We start from the raw sequence: 21232 nt of genomic DNA on the forward strand, positions 1-21232 counted from the left end.
CCTGGGCCATTGCCCACACACCCCTTAGCCTCATGGAACACAGGGCTTAAGTTGCAAGATGATTAAAATTTCTGATGAGTGAAAGAAATGTAGGCAGATGACAAAGTGGCTGGCTTGGGTTTCTGGCCTTCTGTGTAAATTCGTGGAGAAAGACCACACCCATCTCTTTGCATGTGGTTTAAGGCTGCTTTTGACCTACAGCAGCTAAGCTGTGTAGTCTCCAAAGAGACTGGCCCACAAGCCGTAAGTACACACTGTTTGGCCCTTTCAGGAAGGCCTCTGGCCCCTTGCTCTAGAGGGCAATGGAACAGAGTCAAGTGAGTGAGGGGCTTTTGTTTCTCATTTGTTGTGTTCGGTAAAGAAGCCCGGAGGCTGTTAATGATGAGCTGGAGAAAAGCCGAATGTGATGGTGATTCTCAGGTGTGACAGGCCACCTCTAACTTAATACCTTAAAACAAGAGTTACCATTCAGTTTCTGTGAGTAAGGAACTAAGGGGTATCTCCTTGGTGGTTCAGGCTCTAGGTCTCTCTTGAGACTGCATTCTTCTTGTCAGCCATGTCGTGTTGTGTGTGGGCTTTTTCCAGGCTTGCTGGTGTGGCTCTGAAGGAGGTCTCCTACAACTGCCCCACAATGAGTGAACCTTATGTCACGGCCTTGCTTTTGAAGTCACACATCACCATTTCTGACACGCTTTGTTTGCTGTATATACAAACTGTGAGAAGGGATGGACTGCATCTGAGAAGGGGGAGGATCATGGGCCGTGTCTTGGGCCTTGACAGTCGCTGGAGAGAACTTGCTATTTAAGTTTTCCTTGAAGAAGGAAATGCATCTCCTGCATTTGCATTCACTGAGGTGGCACACCTCCCTGACCTGTGGTAGTGAAAGGTCCTGAGGGACCAGCAGTGCAGGAAGATTCTGAAATCGAGCCTGAGAGCCTTCTGATAAAATACTCACCAACTTTGATGGATTGAATGTTCTGTAGCTTCCCTTTAGTTAGGGATACGACGCCAAGGTCTGCTAAGATGGGACAGAACAAAGCATAGTGGGAGATACAGTGAGGTTTCCCTGAGCACAAACCTGACCTTAACCTCCACCCGGGGCTTCACCCACAGTTGTCTGCTTATGCTGAGACTTACTTTAACTCCCTGGCCATGTTATTACCCATCTGTTTATTTCTGTAAAATCAACAAGGTCTGTATCTTGTGCTGTAAGGTCTAGGCATTGAATTTCCTTTATAGTACCTCAGGTGAACTGTTAAGGTCAAGTTCATCGAGCATTGTGTATTGGGCACGACTTTGCATCAGTGGAGAATGAGGCTTCCAGCTTTCCGGCAGTGGTGGGAGATGGCAGGGGGCTCTTGTGGAAGTGTTGAAGGGTGGCAGCCGCTCTGTAGATGGTCTGACCTTGCGGCCTCAGCTGCTGTTTGAAGGACCTAAGCACCAGATGTTAGAGAGACATAGATTGACGCAGGGTCCCCACAGCCCTTCCTTCCACAAGTTCAGCCCCAAGTTTGCTTCTTTGTTGTTTGTTTTCTGAAAAACACAAATCCTCTGTTGTGGGCAGCCAAGACACCTGATGGGCAGATGCTGGGACAGATGTTCCCTTCATGTCACATTTCTGTGGAGAGAAGTGTCTTAAACCGAAATCTCTCCATCCAGGAAGTTTGATTTTTTTTTACCCCCATTTTCTCTTTCTCTTCTGTGAATAGTTTTTGAGAATAACTCAAGAATCACTCAGGAAGAGGCAGTGTGAGTGGCTGCTAGGGGAAGTTGAGTCTTTCTGGGGGGAAGCTCAGTTTCCTCAGCTGGAGTTTCACTGGGGAGGAATTACATTGGTTCTTCTTTTGACTCTTTGGTTTCTAGTAATTCTTTTCCTAGCCTGGATTTAGTTTCCATCTCTTGCAGAGCCTTTTTTGAGGAGGTAGGATAGATTTTAGCACTCCCGTTTTCTCATTTAATCTTTTTAGTTTCTAAGTGGGCATTGTGGTAAAGTTATGATCCTAGCACTAGAGGCCAAAGGCCAAAACATCACAAGTTAAGACATTCCTCAATGGTTAGTTCTTCAGTGTAATTTTCTAATAAAAACCCAGATACAAGCTGGGCATGGTAGCACATATCAGTAATCTCAGCACTCAGGAAGCAGAGGCAGGTGAATCTCTGAGTTTGAGGCCAGTCTGGTCTACACAGTGAATCCCAAGACAGCGAAGGCTCATAGAGAGACCCTGTCGCAAAACGAAACAAAAAGCCACTTGCTCAGCAGTGAGTCATATTGATAGCATCTTGCTGTCCCTGCTGGGAAGTGCCATATAGTGTCATCTCCAGGCGTGGTCATCAAGTAGGGGTAGTCACTGTGCTGTGTGAGTTATGAGGTTATGAGGATGTGCACGCTTTCACAGTGATTATACTTATTTTAGAAACCCCTCTATATTGGTAGTAGCTCTCAACAGATATTGCACAATCTTCAGTGGGAAAAACGAAAGGATTTTTGAATGAGCAAATGCCCTTCAATCTTCTTATGTCGTCCTTTAAGCATTCCATTAAAGAAAGCACTGACTTCTTTGGGTTGTTTACTGTGTTGGTTGCATGTAAATTGCTCAATCCAGTAATGCTGAAGCAGGGGGATCACTAGGTATTGCTGCCACATTTCCTAGTCTTCTTGGAACTGTGGATTCCGTTACTAATTACAACTTATTTATTCTTTTAGGTGCCCACTGATGGCAATGCCGGGCTGCTGGCAGAACCCCAGATCGCCATGTTCTGTGGCAAACTCAACATGCACATGAACGTGCAGAATGGAAAATGGGAGTCAGACCCATCAGGAACCAAAACCTGCATCGGCACCAAAGAGGGTATTCTGCAGTACTGCCAAGAGGTAAGTCCTGAATGGGTTCGTGGGTCACACGCATTCATTAAAAATATTAATTCTTGTATTTTATATTCATTCTCACTCTCAAGGTAAAAATCTTGGTTCCTAATGATCCACTGTACCATTAAGACATTTATTTGCTTTATCTTACAGTTCACATGGTTACAAATTATGTTGTGTTATGATCAATAAAATGGGTAAATTTAAGTTTTCTTGTGTAATATATTCTATTATGACTGTGCAAAAAGGAAGTATTTTGGTTAAAAGTGTTAGAATTAATTTTTTTGCTCAACTACTTTGATGTATTTTAATTCATCTATAACTTGATATTTTTCTAATTTTTCTCTGTTACTATTATATCTTTGAAATATATATACATTTCTACTGATACTAAAAAGTACACTGAAAGATCACTTCTACTTCATCCCTTGACACACATTTATTTTAAATAATAATTTTATTTAATGTGTATGGATGTTTTGCCTACATGTATATCTGTGTACCACTGTGGTGATATTTTATTTATGATCTAACAAATAAAGCTTGCCCGAATATCAGAGTGCAAAGCTAGCCACACTAGTTAGCTGTAGAGGCCACACACCTTTAATCCCAGCACTCCGGAGATAGATAGAGACAGACCGATCTCTGCTAGTTCAAGGCCACCCTAAGCTACATAAAATTGATCCAGTCTAAAAGAGAAACAGAGCTCACACAAAGGTGATGCTTTTAATGCCAGCACTGAGGTGGTAGGGACAGGAAGGGATGTGGCTGGGCAGAGAGAGGAATATAAAGTGGGAGGAGACAGGAGTTCAGCTTAGTCTAGGCAGTCTGAGGAGTCAGTCTGAAGCAGTATGAGGATTCAGACTAAGTATACAGTCTGAGGATTCCTAGAAACAAGATCGCCCCTTCGGTCTTGGGATTCAGTAGAGGTAAGAACTCCGTGGCTAGCTACTTTGCTTCTCTGATCTTCAGGTAAGCTTTATTTGTTAGATCATAAACAAAATATCACCACACACCACGTCTAAGGCTGGTACCCAAGGAGGCATTAGAATAGGTTGCGACATTTCATGGAACTGGAGTTACCAAAGTACAGTTGTGAGTTATGGAGACTGGGAGTAGAGATTGCGGTTTGCCTATATGAAACACTTGGGCTAAGAGTGTTTTGGATTTTACAGAATCTGAAATATTTGCATGTCCATAATGAGTTGCTTTATGGATGAGCCTCAAGAATGCTAAATTCTTACCTATTTCCTGTATACCCCCCCACCACACACACACACACACACACACACACACACACACACACACACACACACACACACGTACAGCCCGAGAGTCATTTATTTATGTAGTAATTTGAGTGTTCCTCCATTTGGGCTGCAGCCTATTACAGGAGCTCAGAGGGAAATCTTCCCCATATAGATGGAGAGCAGTTCTCAAAATGTGTCCGGTTCTGGAACATTTCAGATTCCATGTGTTTTGTCTAGAGATGCTCACTTTCCCTTTACTTCTCCCTCCTCACTGGCTCTTTTGAAATCACCATCAGCTGTCAACCACGTGTCCTACTGTGGGTGACGCGTGGTTCTATTAGGCCCTAGAAGTTTTCTCTCTGTCTAGCTACTCCTTTGTACCCTTTAACCATCTGCCTCAACTTCCAAAGTGCTAGTTAGTAATGACTCTTCCAACAGATTCGAAGGAAGACTGAGACGCACACTCAGTTCATGATGTAGGCCTTTGTCCTTCCGGCGAACGGCTGCCGGTACCTGTGAATCATCGCGTAAACACAGGTTTTCCCACAAATGACCACGTTTTTAACCTTTGAATATGGGTCCTACAAAAGTCACTCTCCTTGACCCTGGAAACAGCCCTCACTTTCCTGTTGCACTTAGAGATGCCCTGATGCCTGGGTAGCCTCCTTTTCTGTCTTTGTTTGTGGTTTGTATGGTGCTGAGTCACAGAGTCCTTCTTCTCTCTGCAGACTGCTGCGTGTGGGTAGCCGTGGGAGAGGAGCAGGGTGAAGCCCTCTGGCCTTTTCCCGCCCTTTTCAGTTTCTGTAACATCTGCTTTTGCTCACCATTTCTTCAATCCATTGCATAAGAAACAGCTAACCTACCAGGGTGTTTTGAGCCACTTGTTTTGTTTTGGTTTTTTTGTTTGTTTGTTTTTGTTTTTCAAGACAAGGGTTTCTCTCTCTGTAGCTTTAGAGCCTGCCCTGGAACTCACTTGGTATGTTTTGAGCCATTTTAATGAATTTGGTCTGCGTGCTATAACAATGGAAAGTCACTGAACCCGTTTACTGGCTTAATTTTTGAAGACGAGGAGAGACCGGGTTCGAATTCCTGAGTTAGCCCTATTCTGCATCAGTGTACAGAACATTCCAAACGCCTTGCCCCCTAGCCCATGTGATGGAGTCATCAGTCCCCGTGCTTTACCTATGTGGTGGCACCAGTCAGGCATGCAGCTTGAGCACCTGAAATGTGTCCAGTCTGATGTGTAGTTAAGGTGAATGCTGCATTTTGAAATTCAATATTAATGAAGACCTAAAATCCAGATTGCATTTTGAAATGACTATATGGTGGGTAGCTATTAAGGATGTCATAAGGAAGTTACAGTTAAACTACATGGGGTTAAAGTTGAATTCACCCCTTTATACTTTTTTTTCCATGAAGCTAGAAGGAAATTTGAACATACACTGGCAATTTGTATGCATGTCCACTCAACAGTTCTCTTGCTGTGTCCCATGCCAGCCACAGAGATGGGGCTGTAATCAATCTGCAATCCTGCCTTCTGAGAAACAAGAGGGAAGTAGAGTTGGGGAGTCCCAGCAGACTCCTAAATTTACTGGTGATTTGGATTCAGAGTTCTTTGACGCCTTTAAATCACAGCATTCTAGCTGGGTGCGGTGACTCGCCCCTGGAATCCCTACTCTTGTAAGGCTGAACCTTAGCTACACAATGACATCTTGTCTCAATCGAACATAGGAGTGGGACAAGGAGGTGGCTCAGCAGCTTAGCACACTTGTTGCTCTTTCAGAAGACACGGGTTTGATTCCAGGCATCCACGTGGTGGCTCAGAACCACGGATACCTCCAGTTCCAGGAGATCAGATACACCTTGTGGACCCCACGAGCATCATGCGATACACACACATACATGCACACAGAACATAAGTAAGCAAATGTAAAGACTCTTTAAAAGAAGTAAAGTAATATTAAAATATTTTAACGCATGGAGATGATATAAGAGCCAATGGTTCTGCCTTTCTCTCTGAGTCACCCACCACTGGATGCCAAGGATGCCCTCCACATAGACTCATGGTCTTAGTGCCATAAAGACCGACGGGGCAGAGGTGATGGTGTCATCCCTGCAACCCCTCTTTCATTGCTATCAAAGCACCTGCCGCTGGGCCAAGCGTTTGTTCCTTTCACCCACTTAGAGATGCTTCTGGAAAAGAACCTGGGGACTAGACCTTGGGGAACAAAGAGAAGGCTATGAAGTGGCCAGAGACAGGCTAAGAACTAGCGTGTGTCGCGTGGTGGGAGACAAGCTAAGTTAATTGCTAAACAGAGGAAACGATGAGACTGCAAGTATGATCAAAATGGGGAGTGACTGAAGAATAATTTTTAACCAGGTCAGTTTGTGCCTCTCGTGCAAAATGACCATATGCCAAAAGACTGTTTTCAGCTCACTTACAGAAGAGAGAGGAATGTAAGCTTTTAGAACTGGTCCAGGTTGAGTTGGGTAGATGCTTCATTTGCATGACTGAACAGGAATCATCCGGCATAATTTCCATGCAGCAGGAAGCAGTGGCATTACTCACAGTGTGTGAGGATAGGCAGTGTCTGTGCCCGGAGGACTGTAAAATCACCATTCATCTCTAACCCGGTCAGAGAAATGTATCCCCCAAATCAAATCATCTCTCTCCTGCTACTTTGGAACCTGGACAGCCACATCTATCTGCTTCTCGCTGCCTGGATACCTCTTTTTACTAGGCGGGCTGGTTGTTTTTCCTTCTTTTCTGTTCTTATTATCTGAGAACATTTGTTTTGACAAATTTATAAGGGCATTACGGATAGTAGGGGCAGGTCTAATTACAGTAGTTGCTTTGAGAATGGCATGAAGATAAATGTGCAGTCGGAGAAAAGACCTAGGCAAAGAGCTTGAGACAAACCAAGGCATAGGACAATATCTTTGCTTTTGTTTTTGTTGTTTTTCCATTTTAATTTGTTTGTTTGTTTTCTTTTTAATGAGGGCAACTTGGGCCAAAGGGAGCTGAAGCAAAGGCATGGAATAGCTTGCCATCCTAAAACTCAAGTGTCTGCGTAGGAGAAAGCTGGGTGTAGTGACGGACACAGCTGCACTTCTCAGTACTTGGGATGCTAAGGCAAGAGAATTACAAGTTAGAGGCCAGACGAGGCCATGTAGTAAGATTCTATATCCAAAGAGAGAGGGTTAGCCCAAAGAACCAAAGGTGAAAGAGGATTCCGATTAGTTGAGTCTAGAGAGTTTTGGAACAAGCAAAGAATGGTCTCTAAGAAAGGGTTAACTAGGTAGTTTCTGTTGCCTAGTGACAAACCCTACTGAACAGCTTGTGTGAGAGAGAAGGTTTTGTCTTACTTGGGGCAACAATCCTGCGGTGATGGCAATTTACAAAGCAAGGAAGGCAGGACCAAGAACCGAGACCGAGAATTTACTGGATCATATTTCTCTCGTTAATGCCAGCCATTCTATGTCCCGTGTTTACTCCTTTTCCCTTGTGAATGGACACCCCTTGGGACTCAGCTAGGTGGAAAGCTGACAGCCAGTGCTTCTGGGAGTGACATCCCAACTTTGCTTTGCTGTTGTGCATTGTAATTCCAGGGAGGAGGGATTCTGAGTGGCTACGTGTTGACCACACAGAGTCTTGGCACCTGTACCAGGGTACTTACCCATGTGGTTGTGTGGTCTGGTTAGCCCACAGGGCATGGAAGAGTGGCTGCTAACAGCAGACAGAGGAATGCACAGGGCCAAACAGAAGAGCCACCGTGGCCCTGTGCACAGTGTGTACAGACTGGGGCAGTTGTTTTGGCTGGAGTGCTGGCTGAGTCCACACCGGGTCTTGACTTAAAGCAGCACTGGGAAAATGGGGGAGTGGGATCTCCCTGCCACCTCCCGCATTGTAGCTATCCTGTTATTTGTAATAAATAGCTTCCATTTATAAATGTGAATTTTTGTGTGTGTTGCTAGAACACATTTCTTTTTCTTTTATTCCTTCTTTAACTCCATGTTTATATTTTAAATGACATTTGATTGACTTGTTGCTTGGAATGAGAAGGAAAATAATACTCAACAGTTTTCTACATCTTCTGCTTGCCATTTTGTTAAATTATAATATTTTTGTATGTTTCTAAAGTTATAATCTTAAGGTCTGTTCTGTTGCAGTAGTTCTCACGTCATGGATTCTTTCCAACGGGACTTGTTTACAGCCAACCCTTCCACCGACATTGTAATTTTTATATTACTTGTTAGGTTATTACTATTATCATTATGTTGGTGTTAGCCATTACCAATGATTTTTGCTTAATACCATAAATGTGATCTTCTATTGCCATCTGTCACTACACAGATTCCTTTAAAACGTTAGGGAAGGCCTGGGGAGATGGCTTGATAATAAAGTACTTGCAGAGTTCCACTCCCAGAACTCAATGTAGAAAAGCTAGGTGTGGAGCATAACTGGAATCCACAGTTCAGGAGGCAGAGATGGGAAGTGGTCAGCCTGTCTTACTTGGAGTGTTCTAGGTTAGTGAGAACCCCATCTCCAGGGGAAAACAATAAATAAAAAGATGTACGGCATCTGATGATTGACTCCCAAAGTTGACCTTTGACCACTACACACATGAAATTATGTGCATATGCACATACCACACACACACAAATACACATACACTCACAAAAACATGGAAACCATTGCTAGTAACAGGGCTAAACATTTAGTGGCATTTTTCTGCTAATAATGATGAATTTATTTCATGTATGTGCTATAATCTCTCATGACTAAAAAAACAAAGATGTTTCAGAAGCAATCTGCTGAGTCAGAGAGGTAGCTGTTCGAAGTCTGAACTTAGGTTAGACGGGAGGAGCTCAACTCATGACTGTGGCCTCATTTTGACCTTTTGCTAGCTAATTGAACTTTCCTGCTAAATATTTTTTTTTGGTAAAGTTGCCTTTAACTGTTTGCTGGTGCTTAGCTCAGTGTAGTGCTTTAATATTGATTCCTTGATGGGTGTCTTAGGGTTTCTATAACTATGAAGAGACACCATGACCAAGGCAGATCTTTAAAGGACAACAGTTAATTGGGGCTGGCTTACAGCTTCTTCATGGCAGGAAATGTGGTGGCATGTGGGCAGTCACGGTGCTGGAGAAAGAGCTGAGAGTTCTGCATCTGGATCCGCAGGCAGCAGAAGGAGACACTCCGCACCAGGTGTTGCTTGGGCATCTGTGAGTCCTCAAAGTCTGTCTCCACAGTGACACACACACTTCCACCAATAAACCAATACCTACCGCAACAACACCTATACCATACCTCCTCATAGTGTCATCCGCTATGGGCCAAGCATTGAAACAGGAGTCTGTGGGGTTGTACCTTGTCAGACCACGACAATAGGGAATTAGCTAGTCTATGTCCTTTGTTCTCTTTCATTCCTCTTGACTTATATTTGCTTTGGAAATCATTCAGAGTGGCATTTTGTCCCTTTGGTTCCTTTGGTGCTATCCTCTCAGGAGAAACAGTAATAATCGAATATCTTACATCTATTTCTACTTACATATAAGACCTTATGAAGTTTGATTGAGGGAATAGTTTTGAAAGTATGATCTAATTTGTGTGCTTGTTTTAGCCGTGCGTCTGTCCAGCCTTTCAAATGTCTGCTACCTATAATTGCCTTCTGTTTCCTAGTCATAGTAGTTTTTCTTCTACACAGTCATTTTTGAATTCATTTTTAGTTATGTTTTTTATTAACTCCATGTAGATTTTTACTTCACTCCTTATCAAGTGTGTATTGAATATTGTTAAGCAACTAAATGGTCTGTGTTCCCAAAGTTCATAGGTTAGGCTAACTCTCTTGGATAGGGTTGGAAAAAGTCATTCAGAGATGGCTAGTATTAATGACATCAGGACGGTGGAGTACTTTGGGTGGTATCGATGCCCTTATGGAAAGAAACACCAGAGAGACAGATCCTTTGGTTTGCTCAAAGAGGCCATGTGAGAACGCAGCCAGAAAATAGGAAAAAAGTTCCTCACTAGCCTCCATGGTGACTTGGTCTTGTCACCTTCCAGAACTGTTACAAAATGCATTTCCATTGTTTAAGTTGCCCAGGATGGGGTATTTTTACTGTAGCACTTCAAGCAGGACCCCGTTATGCCTCCTGGAGACACAGGAACTCAAGACCCATGGTGACATTTCTGGAGGCCACGATTCACAAAGCATTTTAGCCGGCAACCTGAAGCATCCTGGTCATCACTTAATGCTTATGGGTGGCTTTTGTGGGCACGAGATTGGAGTGTGATGAGCAGAGGCACCCTCGTCTCTCCTGAGGGAGCCTCCCTGACAGTGGTGCCTGTGGTTCCCTCCTGGGGACCCATTTCTTTCCACTGATAACAGTTCTGAAGTTTTTAGACAACAGTCAGGGGAATGTGCAGATATGCCCTCATTTTATTTACCTAACAAAGACCCAGGTGCTGCGGTAGACCTGGAGCAGTAGAGAGGAAAATACAGTGTAGCTTTCAATGCTCAGTTTGGCTGCAACAACAAATGATCACAGTAGACCTGTAGTTATTATCTTCTGCAACTCTTTGATAGGGGAAAAATAGCCTTTTCTCTGGTCTATAGTAGAAGCAGGGTGCTGACATTATAGAAAGGCAAACAAGAACAAAACAACAAGCAGAGCCAACAACTTGAATGTAGCTTCATAAATTATTTACAATTAGTTTGACGACATAAAAACAGCCATTTGTCCTAATGAGCCATTAGAGAGATTTGACTGAAGAAATGTCTAAATATAGTCTCAGAGAAACAAATATTATGTATTTTCTGTTTATGACTCCTACGTGTCATACAGACCCATGAAATCATGTCTGTCTGTCTGACATGACGGTAGAAGTAAAGCGTCTAGGGGAGCAAAGGGAACTGAAAGGTGGGTGACACAGGCGAGGAGAGAGGAAGGTAAGGATTGGGACACATCACTGTAATGGACTCCTGTGCCAGAACTCCTTATGAATCAGAGTGCCGTGTACAACCGACGTACACATTTAGAAATGTAAAAACATTGAAAACAAAAGAGATCATAGCTTAGGGGTGATATTCCCCTTGAAAAACATGAAAGCTTAAAAACAACAACAAAAAAATGAGATTTGCTAAGTTTCATTGTACTCCTTTTTTGGTGAAATAAGAATTTTTGAAAAACATTGTTTCATTTACACCAAAAGCTTTCAGGGTGTGAGAAGGAGAAGAGAAAAAGTGCTTCAGTTCTATATGTCAAGACTTTCATCTCTTCACAGTTAATTCAGGGCAACTTGACCAGTGTCACTACGACCACCAAGGATAGGTTCCGTGTCAAGTGTTGCCTTTCCTGGCTTAGAAGGAGTGCGAATACACAGTTGCATCAATCTGAGAATGAAGTCTAGAAAATGGAGAGGGTGGGGTATAGCACTGAAATGGAGATGGTGGGTCTTGATGGCGGAGGTGGAGACTGGGATCTGAATTTCAGGTGAGCGAGAGCCGTAGGGTGTGTTGGAATGAGTATGGGACATTTTGGTAAGGTAGTGTGTTCCCACTGGCAGGGCTGACTGAGGGGAGGATTCAAATCACAAGTGGAGGTGGGAAAACGGATGTGAGAGATCGTCCATTGTCCTCATTCTCTCAGTGATCCTGTGATAGGGTACATGAGGTATGTGATTCAGGGCAATCCAGGAACAGTGTGTGTCCCGTCTCAGAGAGTGTCCTTACTTCATAACTGGGACAGGCAGATGGTATAAAAGCCAGTTGTTAAAAGTTACATGAGAAACCATATATAGCCTTGATCTTACTCTGTAGCGTGAATCATAAATACTCAAAGACAGATATTAGGGTTCAAGCTGAAGATCACAGAAGCAAAGCAGCCAAGCTTTGCTTTAAATCTCTTACCTCTACCAGGGACTGGGGAGGTCCTGTCCTCACTGTGCCTGGAGACTAATTGTCAGAGACTGAATACTGAATGCCCAGCTCCTATCTTATATACCTCTCCAGTGCTGGCATTAAAGGTGTGAGCTGTTGCCGGGCGGTGGTGGCGCACGCCTTTAATCCCAGCACTCGGGAGGCAGAGGCAGGCGGATCTCTGTGAGTTCGAGGCCGGGCTGGACCGATAGCCTCCGAAACAATACAGAGAAACCCTGTCTCATAAAAACCAAAAAAAAAAAAAAAAAAAAGGTGTGAGCTGTTTCTCCCTTAGACTGATTCAGTCTCACGTAGCTCTGAGTGGCCTTGAACTCACAGAGATCCATCTGCCTCTGTCTCCTGAGTCCTGGGATTAAAGGTGTGTGCCGCCACCACCCAGCTTCTATGGTTGTGGCTAGCTCTGCATTCTGATTCTTCAGGCAAGCTTTATTAAATCATAAATAATATATGACCACATTACTCTGTCCCTCTCTGGTCCTCAGCATGCAGGATTCTTGCTAGACAGGCTTCCTGAAGGTGCTGTTGGCTCTGGGGACATCCACGTGGAACCAGCCTCAGGAGGCTCTGAGGATGGGAGAAGTTTCAAGTGTGGACAGTTAGATGGATGCAATATGGATGCAATTGGCTTTGTTTATCGCCTCTACTATTAGATTATGGGCACTTGCTCTTGTGCTCCTAAGTAAGTTCTTTTCCACTGCTAACGATGTCTGTGATTTCTTTAACCTCATTCCTCTAAATGAGCAGTTGCTTTATCTGTGATTAACAGGCTCAAGGAACAAAGTACACCAGTGTAGGAACACAAGAAAAAAGCTTACCGGGCGTTGGTGGCACACGCCTTTAATCCCAGCACTGGAGAGGCAGAGGCAGGTGGATCTCTGTGAGTTCGAGGCCAGCCTGGTCTACAGAGCGAGTTCCAGGACAGCCTCCAAAGCCACAGAGAAACCCTGTCTCGGAAAACAAAAAACAAAACAAAACAAAAAAAAGCTTGAGCTGGGCGTGGTGGCACATGTCTTTAATCCCAGCACTGGGGAGGCAGAGGCAGGCGGGTCTCTGTGAGTTCAAAGCCAGCCTGGTCTACAGGGTGAGTTCCAGGATGGCCAGGGCTTTTGTTTTGTGTGCTTTGGAAATGGCAATAAAGGTCCTTTCTCATCTTAGCACCAAGTGCGAATGTGTGGGTATAACAACATGTTAATATGCAGCGTCAGAAGCAGAACTGGGCCATGGGAATGTCACTCTCGCCCTGCAGCGTTTTGTCTCCTGCCTCGCGCAAGGCACCCTTGTGAAAACACAGGCAGGCTTGTCCCCAACATTGCACAAGTGTTTCATTAGCTGCTGTTGCCTCTCAGCACCTCATTAAGCTGCAAGGAGAGACCACTTTTCAGCTCCCATTTATCTTTCTCAACTAAATTAGATGTTCTCTTTTCTGTATCCCCTCTCATTAGCAGAATTGATGTGGAAAACAATTGAAGATGCAAGATTTCATCAGGTTTCAGAAACTTTGAAGTGTGCCGTTTAAATCTAGGAACGGAATTGTATCCTCTTTCACACACCCTGTCTGGGTTTATACACCGAAGTTTACACACAGCTGAAAATGTGCTGTTAGTATGTAGGGTCTCTATGCGTAGAAAAGACACCGAGGATAGTTGTTAATGCCTTGGTTTCCTCTTCTGTGAAGTGAGGCAATTACTCCTGAGAACTGTGTGACTTGCTGCCCAGGAAATGTTTGCAGTGACGCCTTGCTTTTGGGAAACCTGCTGTTATCACATACTTTTGCTTTCTTCTTGAGTGTGTGCTTTCAAAAACTGAATTGGTTTCAAACAACAGAAATACCTCATGGCCAGGCAACCTCTGTAGCTTTTTCCTAGTAGGTTTTTAATATATATATATATATTTATTTATATATATGAGATATTCAGGCTTCTGGTATACATACTTATAGCACTATATAATTGCTAGCATTTTAAAAAAGAAAAACATGGACTACCAATATCAATATCATCTTTTTTCCCCCACAAGACCTGTTTTTGTGTGTGTGTGTTTTGTTTATATTTTGTTTGTCTTCTTTTCTCGAGATGGGTTTCTCTGTGTAGTCCTGGCTGTCCTGGAACTTGCTCTGTGGCCTCAAACCTAGAGATCCGCCTACCTCTGTCTCTCGAGTGCTGGGGTTAAAGGTGTGGGCTACCACTGCCAGGCTACCAACAGATGATTATTTTAAGCAGCTGACACAGGCCTAGTTTTGGCCTTGCTTGAGCATCTGCAAATGTGGTCTTTCAAAGACTGGTGCTTAAATGTTTAAAATTTTTATTATTTTATTTTATATGTATGGATGTTTTGTCTGCATGTAGGTGTGTACACAGCATGCATTCAGCGACCTCAAGTCAGAAGAGGGCATTGGATCCCCCGGAACTGGTGCTACAGGTCGTTTCCAGCCACCGTGTTGATACTGGGAACGGAACCTGGAGCTCCCGCAGGACACGAGTGCTCTGAACTGCTGAGACATGTTTCCACCCCCCCCACACGCCGCCAAGTCCCCCATTTTAATCAGGAACGCAACTTCACACACAAAATACTGTAGAAAGAGAGGACTGAGACTAAGGGTTTATTTGTGTCTGCTGTACTAACATTCTGGTAGAATCTCATTAGTGACAACTGTCTCACTGACAATGCATATTTTGCATGTAAAGTACATGCAAATTATGTGCAAAATATTTGGAAACTGAGAACTGACACCAAAAGTTTTTCTCCAGCCTCTACACATGTGGCACAGCAAACGTGTCAGCATTCACATACAGGACTGCATGTGCACACATAATGCATATGTAACTACACGTGCACACACACACGACCACGGCACCTTTACTTCATTTATTAAAATTTACTGTGTCACAAGAAAATATTAAATATTGAGCTGTTCCTTGCAATTAAATATTGGTGAAAAGTTAGGAACTTATTGTTACGAGGTCATTTATGTATTGTAATTCATATAATTTAATTTTGTTTTGTTTTTTAAGACAAGGTCTCTCTTTGCATACCTGGTTGTCCTGGAACTCTCCAGCCTCAAACTCATAGAGACCTTCCCACATGCTGAGATGTAAGGCATAGACCACCACGTGCCCCATTTAATTTGTAATTCTTGACTAAGATCTCATACATAAACGTAAAAATGCATTGTCTCTATAGACTTCTGCCGGGGCTACTTAAACAAGCATTCAGATTTTATTTCTTTCTAGTTTTTTTTTAATACATGTGCTTGATTTTGTTTGTGTGTGTGCGTGCATGTATATGTGTGTATGTGTGTGTGTGGTTTTGCTTTGCTGGGGTCTGCTCCCTTACACAGTCATCACCTACCTGATACGTCATTCAGTACTTCAAAAGGAAATCTGCTGCCTTATTTATTTATTTTTGTAATCTTTTCCCCATTAAATAAACTTCCCGGTGTTTAGAACAGCAAAATAGTCTGGTTGCTGTTACTGTGTCCATCCTATTAATTCGAGCAGTAGACAGACTGCATGGGCTCTTCATGGCTCAGATTTTACCATCTCCACATCTTCCCGTGAAGGAACCGTGCTGCCGTCGGTGAGATGGAGGGAAGTGGAGAAGCTAAGGGAGTCAGTCACACGTGTGTCCTAGATTTTGTGGATGGAACTGGAAATTAATTGTCTGGCTGATCACCATTCGCAGCTCTGGTAATCTCAAGGGAGAGTCGCACATTCACGGTTTTAGTTTGTCGGTGTGCAGTTCTCCCTGCTTAGACACTGGGAGTTGAATAATTTCCTGGTCTGCTGCCCCAAATATCATTCTAGGAATCCGATGACGGCGTGCAAGCAATGGAAGCAAGAAGGCCCCTTCCCCTACCCGTCAGTTTGTAAACATAATTTGCTGGTTTAAATGGAAAAGGAGGGAATGTGGTGTGATTGTCTGTTACAGGGATTTACAGAAAACTGGCATTAAGAAGCCTCACGGTGGGATAGCATTTCTGAAGTGCCAGCTGGAACCCTTTAGAAAAACGCAGTAACTCACACTTTACTGCACAGAAAGTCATGTCCCCTGGGGCGAACTCTCTTGCCATCGAGTTTATGACTCAGGAGTGCTGTTCGTTTGTGGTCTAATAAATTAGAAAAGGTGGAGAATTTTATATTTCTGTACACAAAGCTACTTGCCTTTTGTTACATGAGTAAAGCTATGAGGCTTTCAAATTCTTAGTGGCATTTTCAAGGGGAGTGTTGTGTGTGTCTTGAGATGCGTGTACTGAAGTGTTAAAGACTCTTAAGCCCAAGTAAGACAAAACAAAGATAGCTGTGCCCTTCGCAGCTAAACTTCTAGCTGTTTGAGGAACCCTCTTAACCCAGGGCAGGGTTCTGACACGCAAGGGGAAGTTTCTTACTGCGTGTTTATTTTCTATCGTTTGTGCATGGGTGTGGGTGGGCGTGGCGCACAGGTGCCACCGTGTATGTGTGGAAGATTGGACTCAGGCCAGCAGGTGCCTTTCTTTCTCCGCAGAGCCTTGTCATGGGTCCTGACTTACGTATTTGAGTGCGTGTTCTCTCCGTTATCAACTACACCATTGAATTTGGTCCCCACACAATTACTCTGATCAACGCCTTATTTTTCTTATTTTTTAAATATACAGTTTTTCTTTATTTAAGGGGAAGTTATGCATTTACCAATAAAGCAGAAAAGAAGGCAGAGAGATGCTTAGGACTCCCACCATCTACTCTCTCCAATGGCTATATTTATATTGCAGTTACCAGTAACTGAGACTTTCTCAGAGTCTTAATTTTAACTCTCAAACTCTCCCAAGCACTAGTTCTACCTGGCTCAGTTTCCCTGAAATGTCTACACCAAACCCTTTAGTTCATTTCGGGATTCAGATTCCATTATCTTAGAATCTTTTTTTTTTTTTTTTTTTTTTTGGTTTTTTCAAAACAGGGTTTCTCTGTATAGTTTTGGAGGCTATCGGTCCAGCCCGGCCTCGAACTCACTGAGATCCGCCTGCCTCTGCCTCCCGAGTGCTGGGATTAAAGGCGTGCGCCACCACCGCCCGGCCTTAGAATCTTTTGACCATGTGCAATCCCCTTCACACCCTCGCCCTCACCTCCTAGGTTCACATCCTCCCATAAGAACCATCTGCTTCCTTAACGCCTGTAGTCAATATTTCTATTGTTATTTATCTTGCAAAACTTCTCACTTTGAAGACACATTTTATGTTGCTATTTTTCTTTCAAATCTCTAGCCCATTATTATTACGTAGAAGTGGTTTGATATTTCGCAAATACATTTTAGTTGATTGAGTTTGACATTTCATTCCAAGTGCTCAGCGAACGGAATGATTTACGAAGAGCAGTCATGATAGAACAAGATAAGTAGTTTATTACTGAAGAAGGGGAATTCGTAAGTGCCACACTTTAAATGGCCCTCTTGAAGACTTTCTTAATAAAATATTTTTACGTAAACTACTTTCAGGACAGAAGGTAATTTTTGTATGGAAACTGGTTCTGTGCCAGGTTCTGTGTATAAGATGTTTGTCACATAGAGTGGGTTGAATGTAAGTTAAGATGATACCCACAAGTGTATGAGTTGCAGTGTTCATTTAGACACTGCAAACCTTGGTCTTCAATAGTCTGTTTATTTGGCGTCGGGAATGACCTTACGCTATCAAGAGTCTCTACTCTTCCACGTTTCTGCCGTATCTCCCCCAGACACTGTCAGCATGGGGATTTTAAGTGCAAGGAGCTATAGGCACTGCCAGTCGGGCCTTGTCCTTACACCGATAGTCTTGTGTGGCCAGCGCCAAGCCGAGCAGCTGGGCACTCAGGGGATAATGGGACCTTTGAGTGGCAGTGGAGGCTGAGCAGGTGTGGTGTGAGCGCTTGTCAGGCTTTGCCAGGAGTAACGGTTTCCTCTTCTCCCGTGCTGCCTAGGTCTACCCTGAACTGCAGATCACAAATGTGGTGGAAGCCAACCAGCCAGTGACCATCCAAAACTGGTGCAAGCGGGGCCGCAAGCAGTGCAAGACCCACACGCACATCGTGATTCCCTACCGCTGCTTAGGTGAGCCCACCAGCCCGCCCGCCCGCCTGCCGCTGGTGCTGATGGGAGGGGGCTCCAATGAGGTCGCCTGCACATGCTCGCTGCTCCTCCAGCGCGCTGCCAGCGCAGCAGCGGTGGCTCTGTATCTGTGTGTTTCATGTCTGCAGATTCATCCAAACGTGTGGAAAATCATTGAAAAACAAAGCACCAGACAATCCTATAACTGTATTTACGTATCATTTATATTGCAAGGAGAGGTTTATTTGTGACTTTACTATGTATTGTGGTGCTTGAGAAAAATGTAGGACATTATAATTAGGCTAGGCACGCATTATACCACTAATGTATCTCAGAACTGGGAGAGGTGATTTAAAGTGTGTAAGAGGTTGTATATAGATTATAGGTAAATACTGTGTCATTTTCTATGAGACTTGGAATCTTAGTGCCCACAATGCATGATAGACTCTCTCCCCCATGAACACCAAACTTCTCTTTACTATGTATGTTGAAGGCCCTGCCCCATGATTTTTTAAGACAAGGACAGCATTTCTTAGCTCTCTGCCTCAGAATAGTTTTCCCCACGGTGTTCATGAAAGTTATGAGTTCCTGGGCCAGCCCTGCGGTTAGTGATGGCGGTGACCTGTCCTCAGCTCTTACCCCTAACTATTCTGGAACCATTTCACTTGTTGAGGTTTATAGAGATGCACAGGTCAGAAAGGGGAAAGGGAAAATGGAGAAGTGACTCAAAATTGTCCAAGAGACCCTGTGATAAAATGAGGGAGATTGAATTCCCCGTTGCCTCTCTCTTCAGCAAGGACCAGATTTCTCTTTTATCTTTTGAATAGAGTTTGAGCTCCTTTGATGCTGACGTACATAATTCACGGAGGCAGGCCACTTGTGACAGGGTTAGGAAATTTCCCAGGTCTGGTTCAGCATCTGATAGGCAATGAGCACACTGACACTAACTGTCCCTGACTGCTAATAGACTAGGTAATCATTGGATATTCCCAGCAGGCATCTGGCCTGTTTGAATCTTTTATTGTGTTTCTCATCTTATAAATCCCCAGTCTTTTCCCATTGGACCTGAAGTAGACTGTCAGTTGACAGCCAAAGCATACCTGTTTCTTGCTTGGCAGTGAGCGCAGACTAGAGTTAAGAGATATGACACTGTCTGTCTCTTAGACAGTGGCAAATTTTCTAGATAATGGCAAATATAGGTGTTACACAAGGCATATACAGTATTGCTAATGTGTATGCATGGTGTGTCTTGAGTTTTGAGAAAACTAATTAAAGAGGGTACATTACTCATGTACATATTGTTTGCATGAATATTCTTAGATGTAACTCTTTTAACCTTAATTCCTCCAAGCCTTTCCTTGCTTTTCCCTTGACTTCTTGATCTTGCCTTCATCTTGGTGTTATGTCCTTAGTAATTGCATAGGGCATCCATTGGAATTGTTATAGAGTGAGGTCTTCCTTCACAGGTCTAAACACCAATCACCAGAGAGATTAGATTTCTTTATATAAGTCACAAGCCACAGTATGTTCAGATCAAGACCAGAGCCCAACATTTCTTGATTCATCATCAATATTCTCTATGGTTTATTTTTTAAAAACCCATATGGAACAACTGTCCACTTGCTATATAAATTCAAATCATATAAGAAAGGCTATAAATTTAAACAATAACTATTAAAAATTCCACCATAGATATTACGTTGATAAAGGTGCCAATGCTGACCTTTGGTACAGGATAAATGGGAATGCTAACGTTTTCTGATAACAACAGAGGTAATCGGTGGCTTTTTTCTTTATAACTTGCTCTGAAACAAAGAATTATTGTTCATCCTTCATCTAAGAACTCTCTGAAACCTCTGACTGTATCCAAATATACGCTTTTGACAAAGAAGAGATTTACTAGAGTTAATTCCCACAAAGATATGACCTAAAAGCAAGAGTAAGATTGTCTTGGGCATTGCTGTATTGAAATTCAAAACAAATCTCCAGAAACATGCCTGACATTCTTGGCACTCAACCTCCTGACCTCTGTCTCCCATGAAGGACCCAGCATGGTGCGAGCTGAGCTCTCTCTCCACTGTGTTTGCCTTGGGTGCTTGCTCTGCGATGTCTTTGATTGTTTATGGGGTGGGGAGGTGTATCGTGTTGCCTTTGGCACTTTTCTCCCATGGAATGGATGACTTCCCTTGGGAGCATGCTGGTGTTCTCATTTCACTTTTTATTTCTGGTATTTCCAGAACCAGAGTACAGGGTCTGACTTGATGGTAGAAACATCTTATCACATACCATGCGTGGAATTCAAAGCACATCATTTATCATCACTCAGAGAGATGGTTGGTTTTTTTGTTTTGTTTTCAAACCCTTTCCATTTGAATGACTTCTCTCTTCATGGTATAATGGATCCAGTATTGAAGTTGGCTAGCAATGGCACAATATGTTGATTTTTACAGGGCCAAAGTGCCGTTAATAGCATAATCTAGAAGAGGAAAATTAGAAGTTAAGGAACTAGTATGCAGCATGTCAGTATCCCTCCCTTGCTAAGACGGGTACCCCAAGTATGTAAGGTAGTAATGCCCTTACTCAGAGTGAGAAAGTACGAGTTTCGGTTCTTTGAATTTTGAATTTTATGCTTTTAATAACATTTTAGGACAAATATGCCTTGCTTTCTAGGTAGCTGTTTCTCTGAATAAACTATAGCCATCCCAGTTTAAGAAGTATGTGTTTGGTTACTGGACAGATAATGGTACTGTTGTTATTCTGTTGAACTTACGCTGAACAGTTTTTGTTGTCATTATTGCGTTGTTTTTTTTATAACACATCAGCTAAAGGTAAGACTTCTATCAAGTCTACTGAAATTGAATTAACAAAGAAATTATGCTTGACTGATAAATACTGTTGGCTAGGTCTGGGAGATGGTATTCTACAATTAAAATATTTACCCAAAAATAGCACTAAGAATCTAAAAAATGACATGATGATAAGAGTGAGTCCAAATCCCCAGTTAAAGGCATTTCAATAACGGTATCAGTGGCCAAGCATGGTGGCGCATGTTTTTGACCCCAGCGTTCAGGAGACAGAGGCAGAGGCAGGTAGATCTCTGTAAGGTCTAGGCCAACCTGTTTTACATA

The 21232-nt window shown here is 43.2% G+C and overlaps 1 protein-coding gene across 6 annotated transcripts in view; it reads left to right on the forward strand.

Annotated features, from left to right (window-relative positions):
* LOC101836288 (amyloid beta precursor protein) overlaps positions 1 to 21232 on the forward strand; it is a 213964-nt gene that overhangs the window by 52670 nt on the left and 140062 nt on the right. For all 6 annotated transcript variants that reach the window (XM_040750547.1, XM_040750548.1, XM_040750549.1 and 3 more), the window contains exons 2-3: positions 2705 to 2872; positions 17978 to 18107. In XM_040750547.1, the coding sequence (XP_040606481.1) occupies positions 2705 to 2872; positions 17978 to 18107 (298 nt within the window). The remainder of the gene's footprint in view (positions 1 to 2704; positions 2873 to 17977; positions 18108 to 21232) is intronic.

The sequence above is a fragment of the Mesocricetus auratus genome, unplaced genomic scaffold, assembly GCF_017639785.1.
Source record: "Mesocricetus auratus isolate SY011 unplaced genomic scaffold, BCM_Maur_2.0 Super-Scaffold_100008, whole genome shotgun sequence".
In the NCBI taxonomy this organism is placed as follows: Eukaryota; Metazoa; Chordata; class Mammalia; order Rodentia; family Cricetidae; genus Mesocricetus; species Mesocricetus auratus.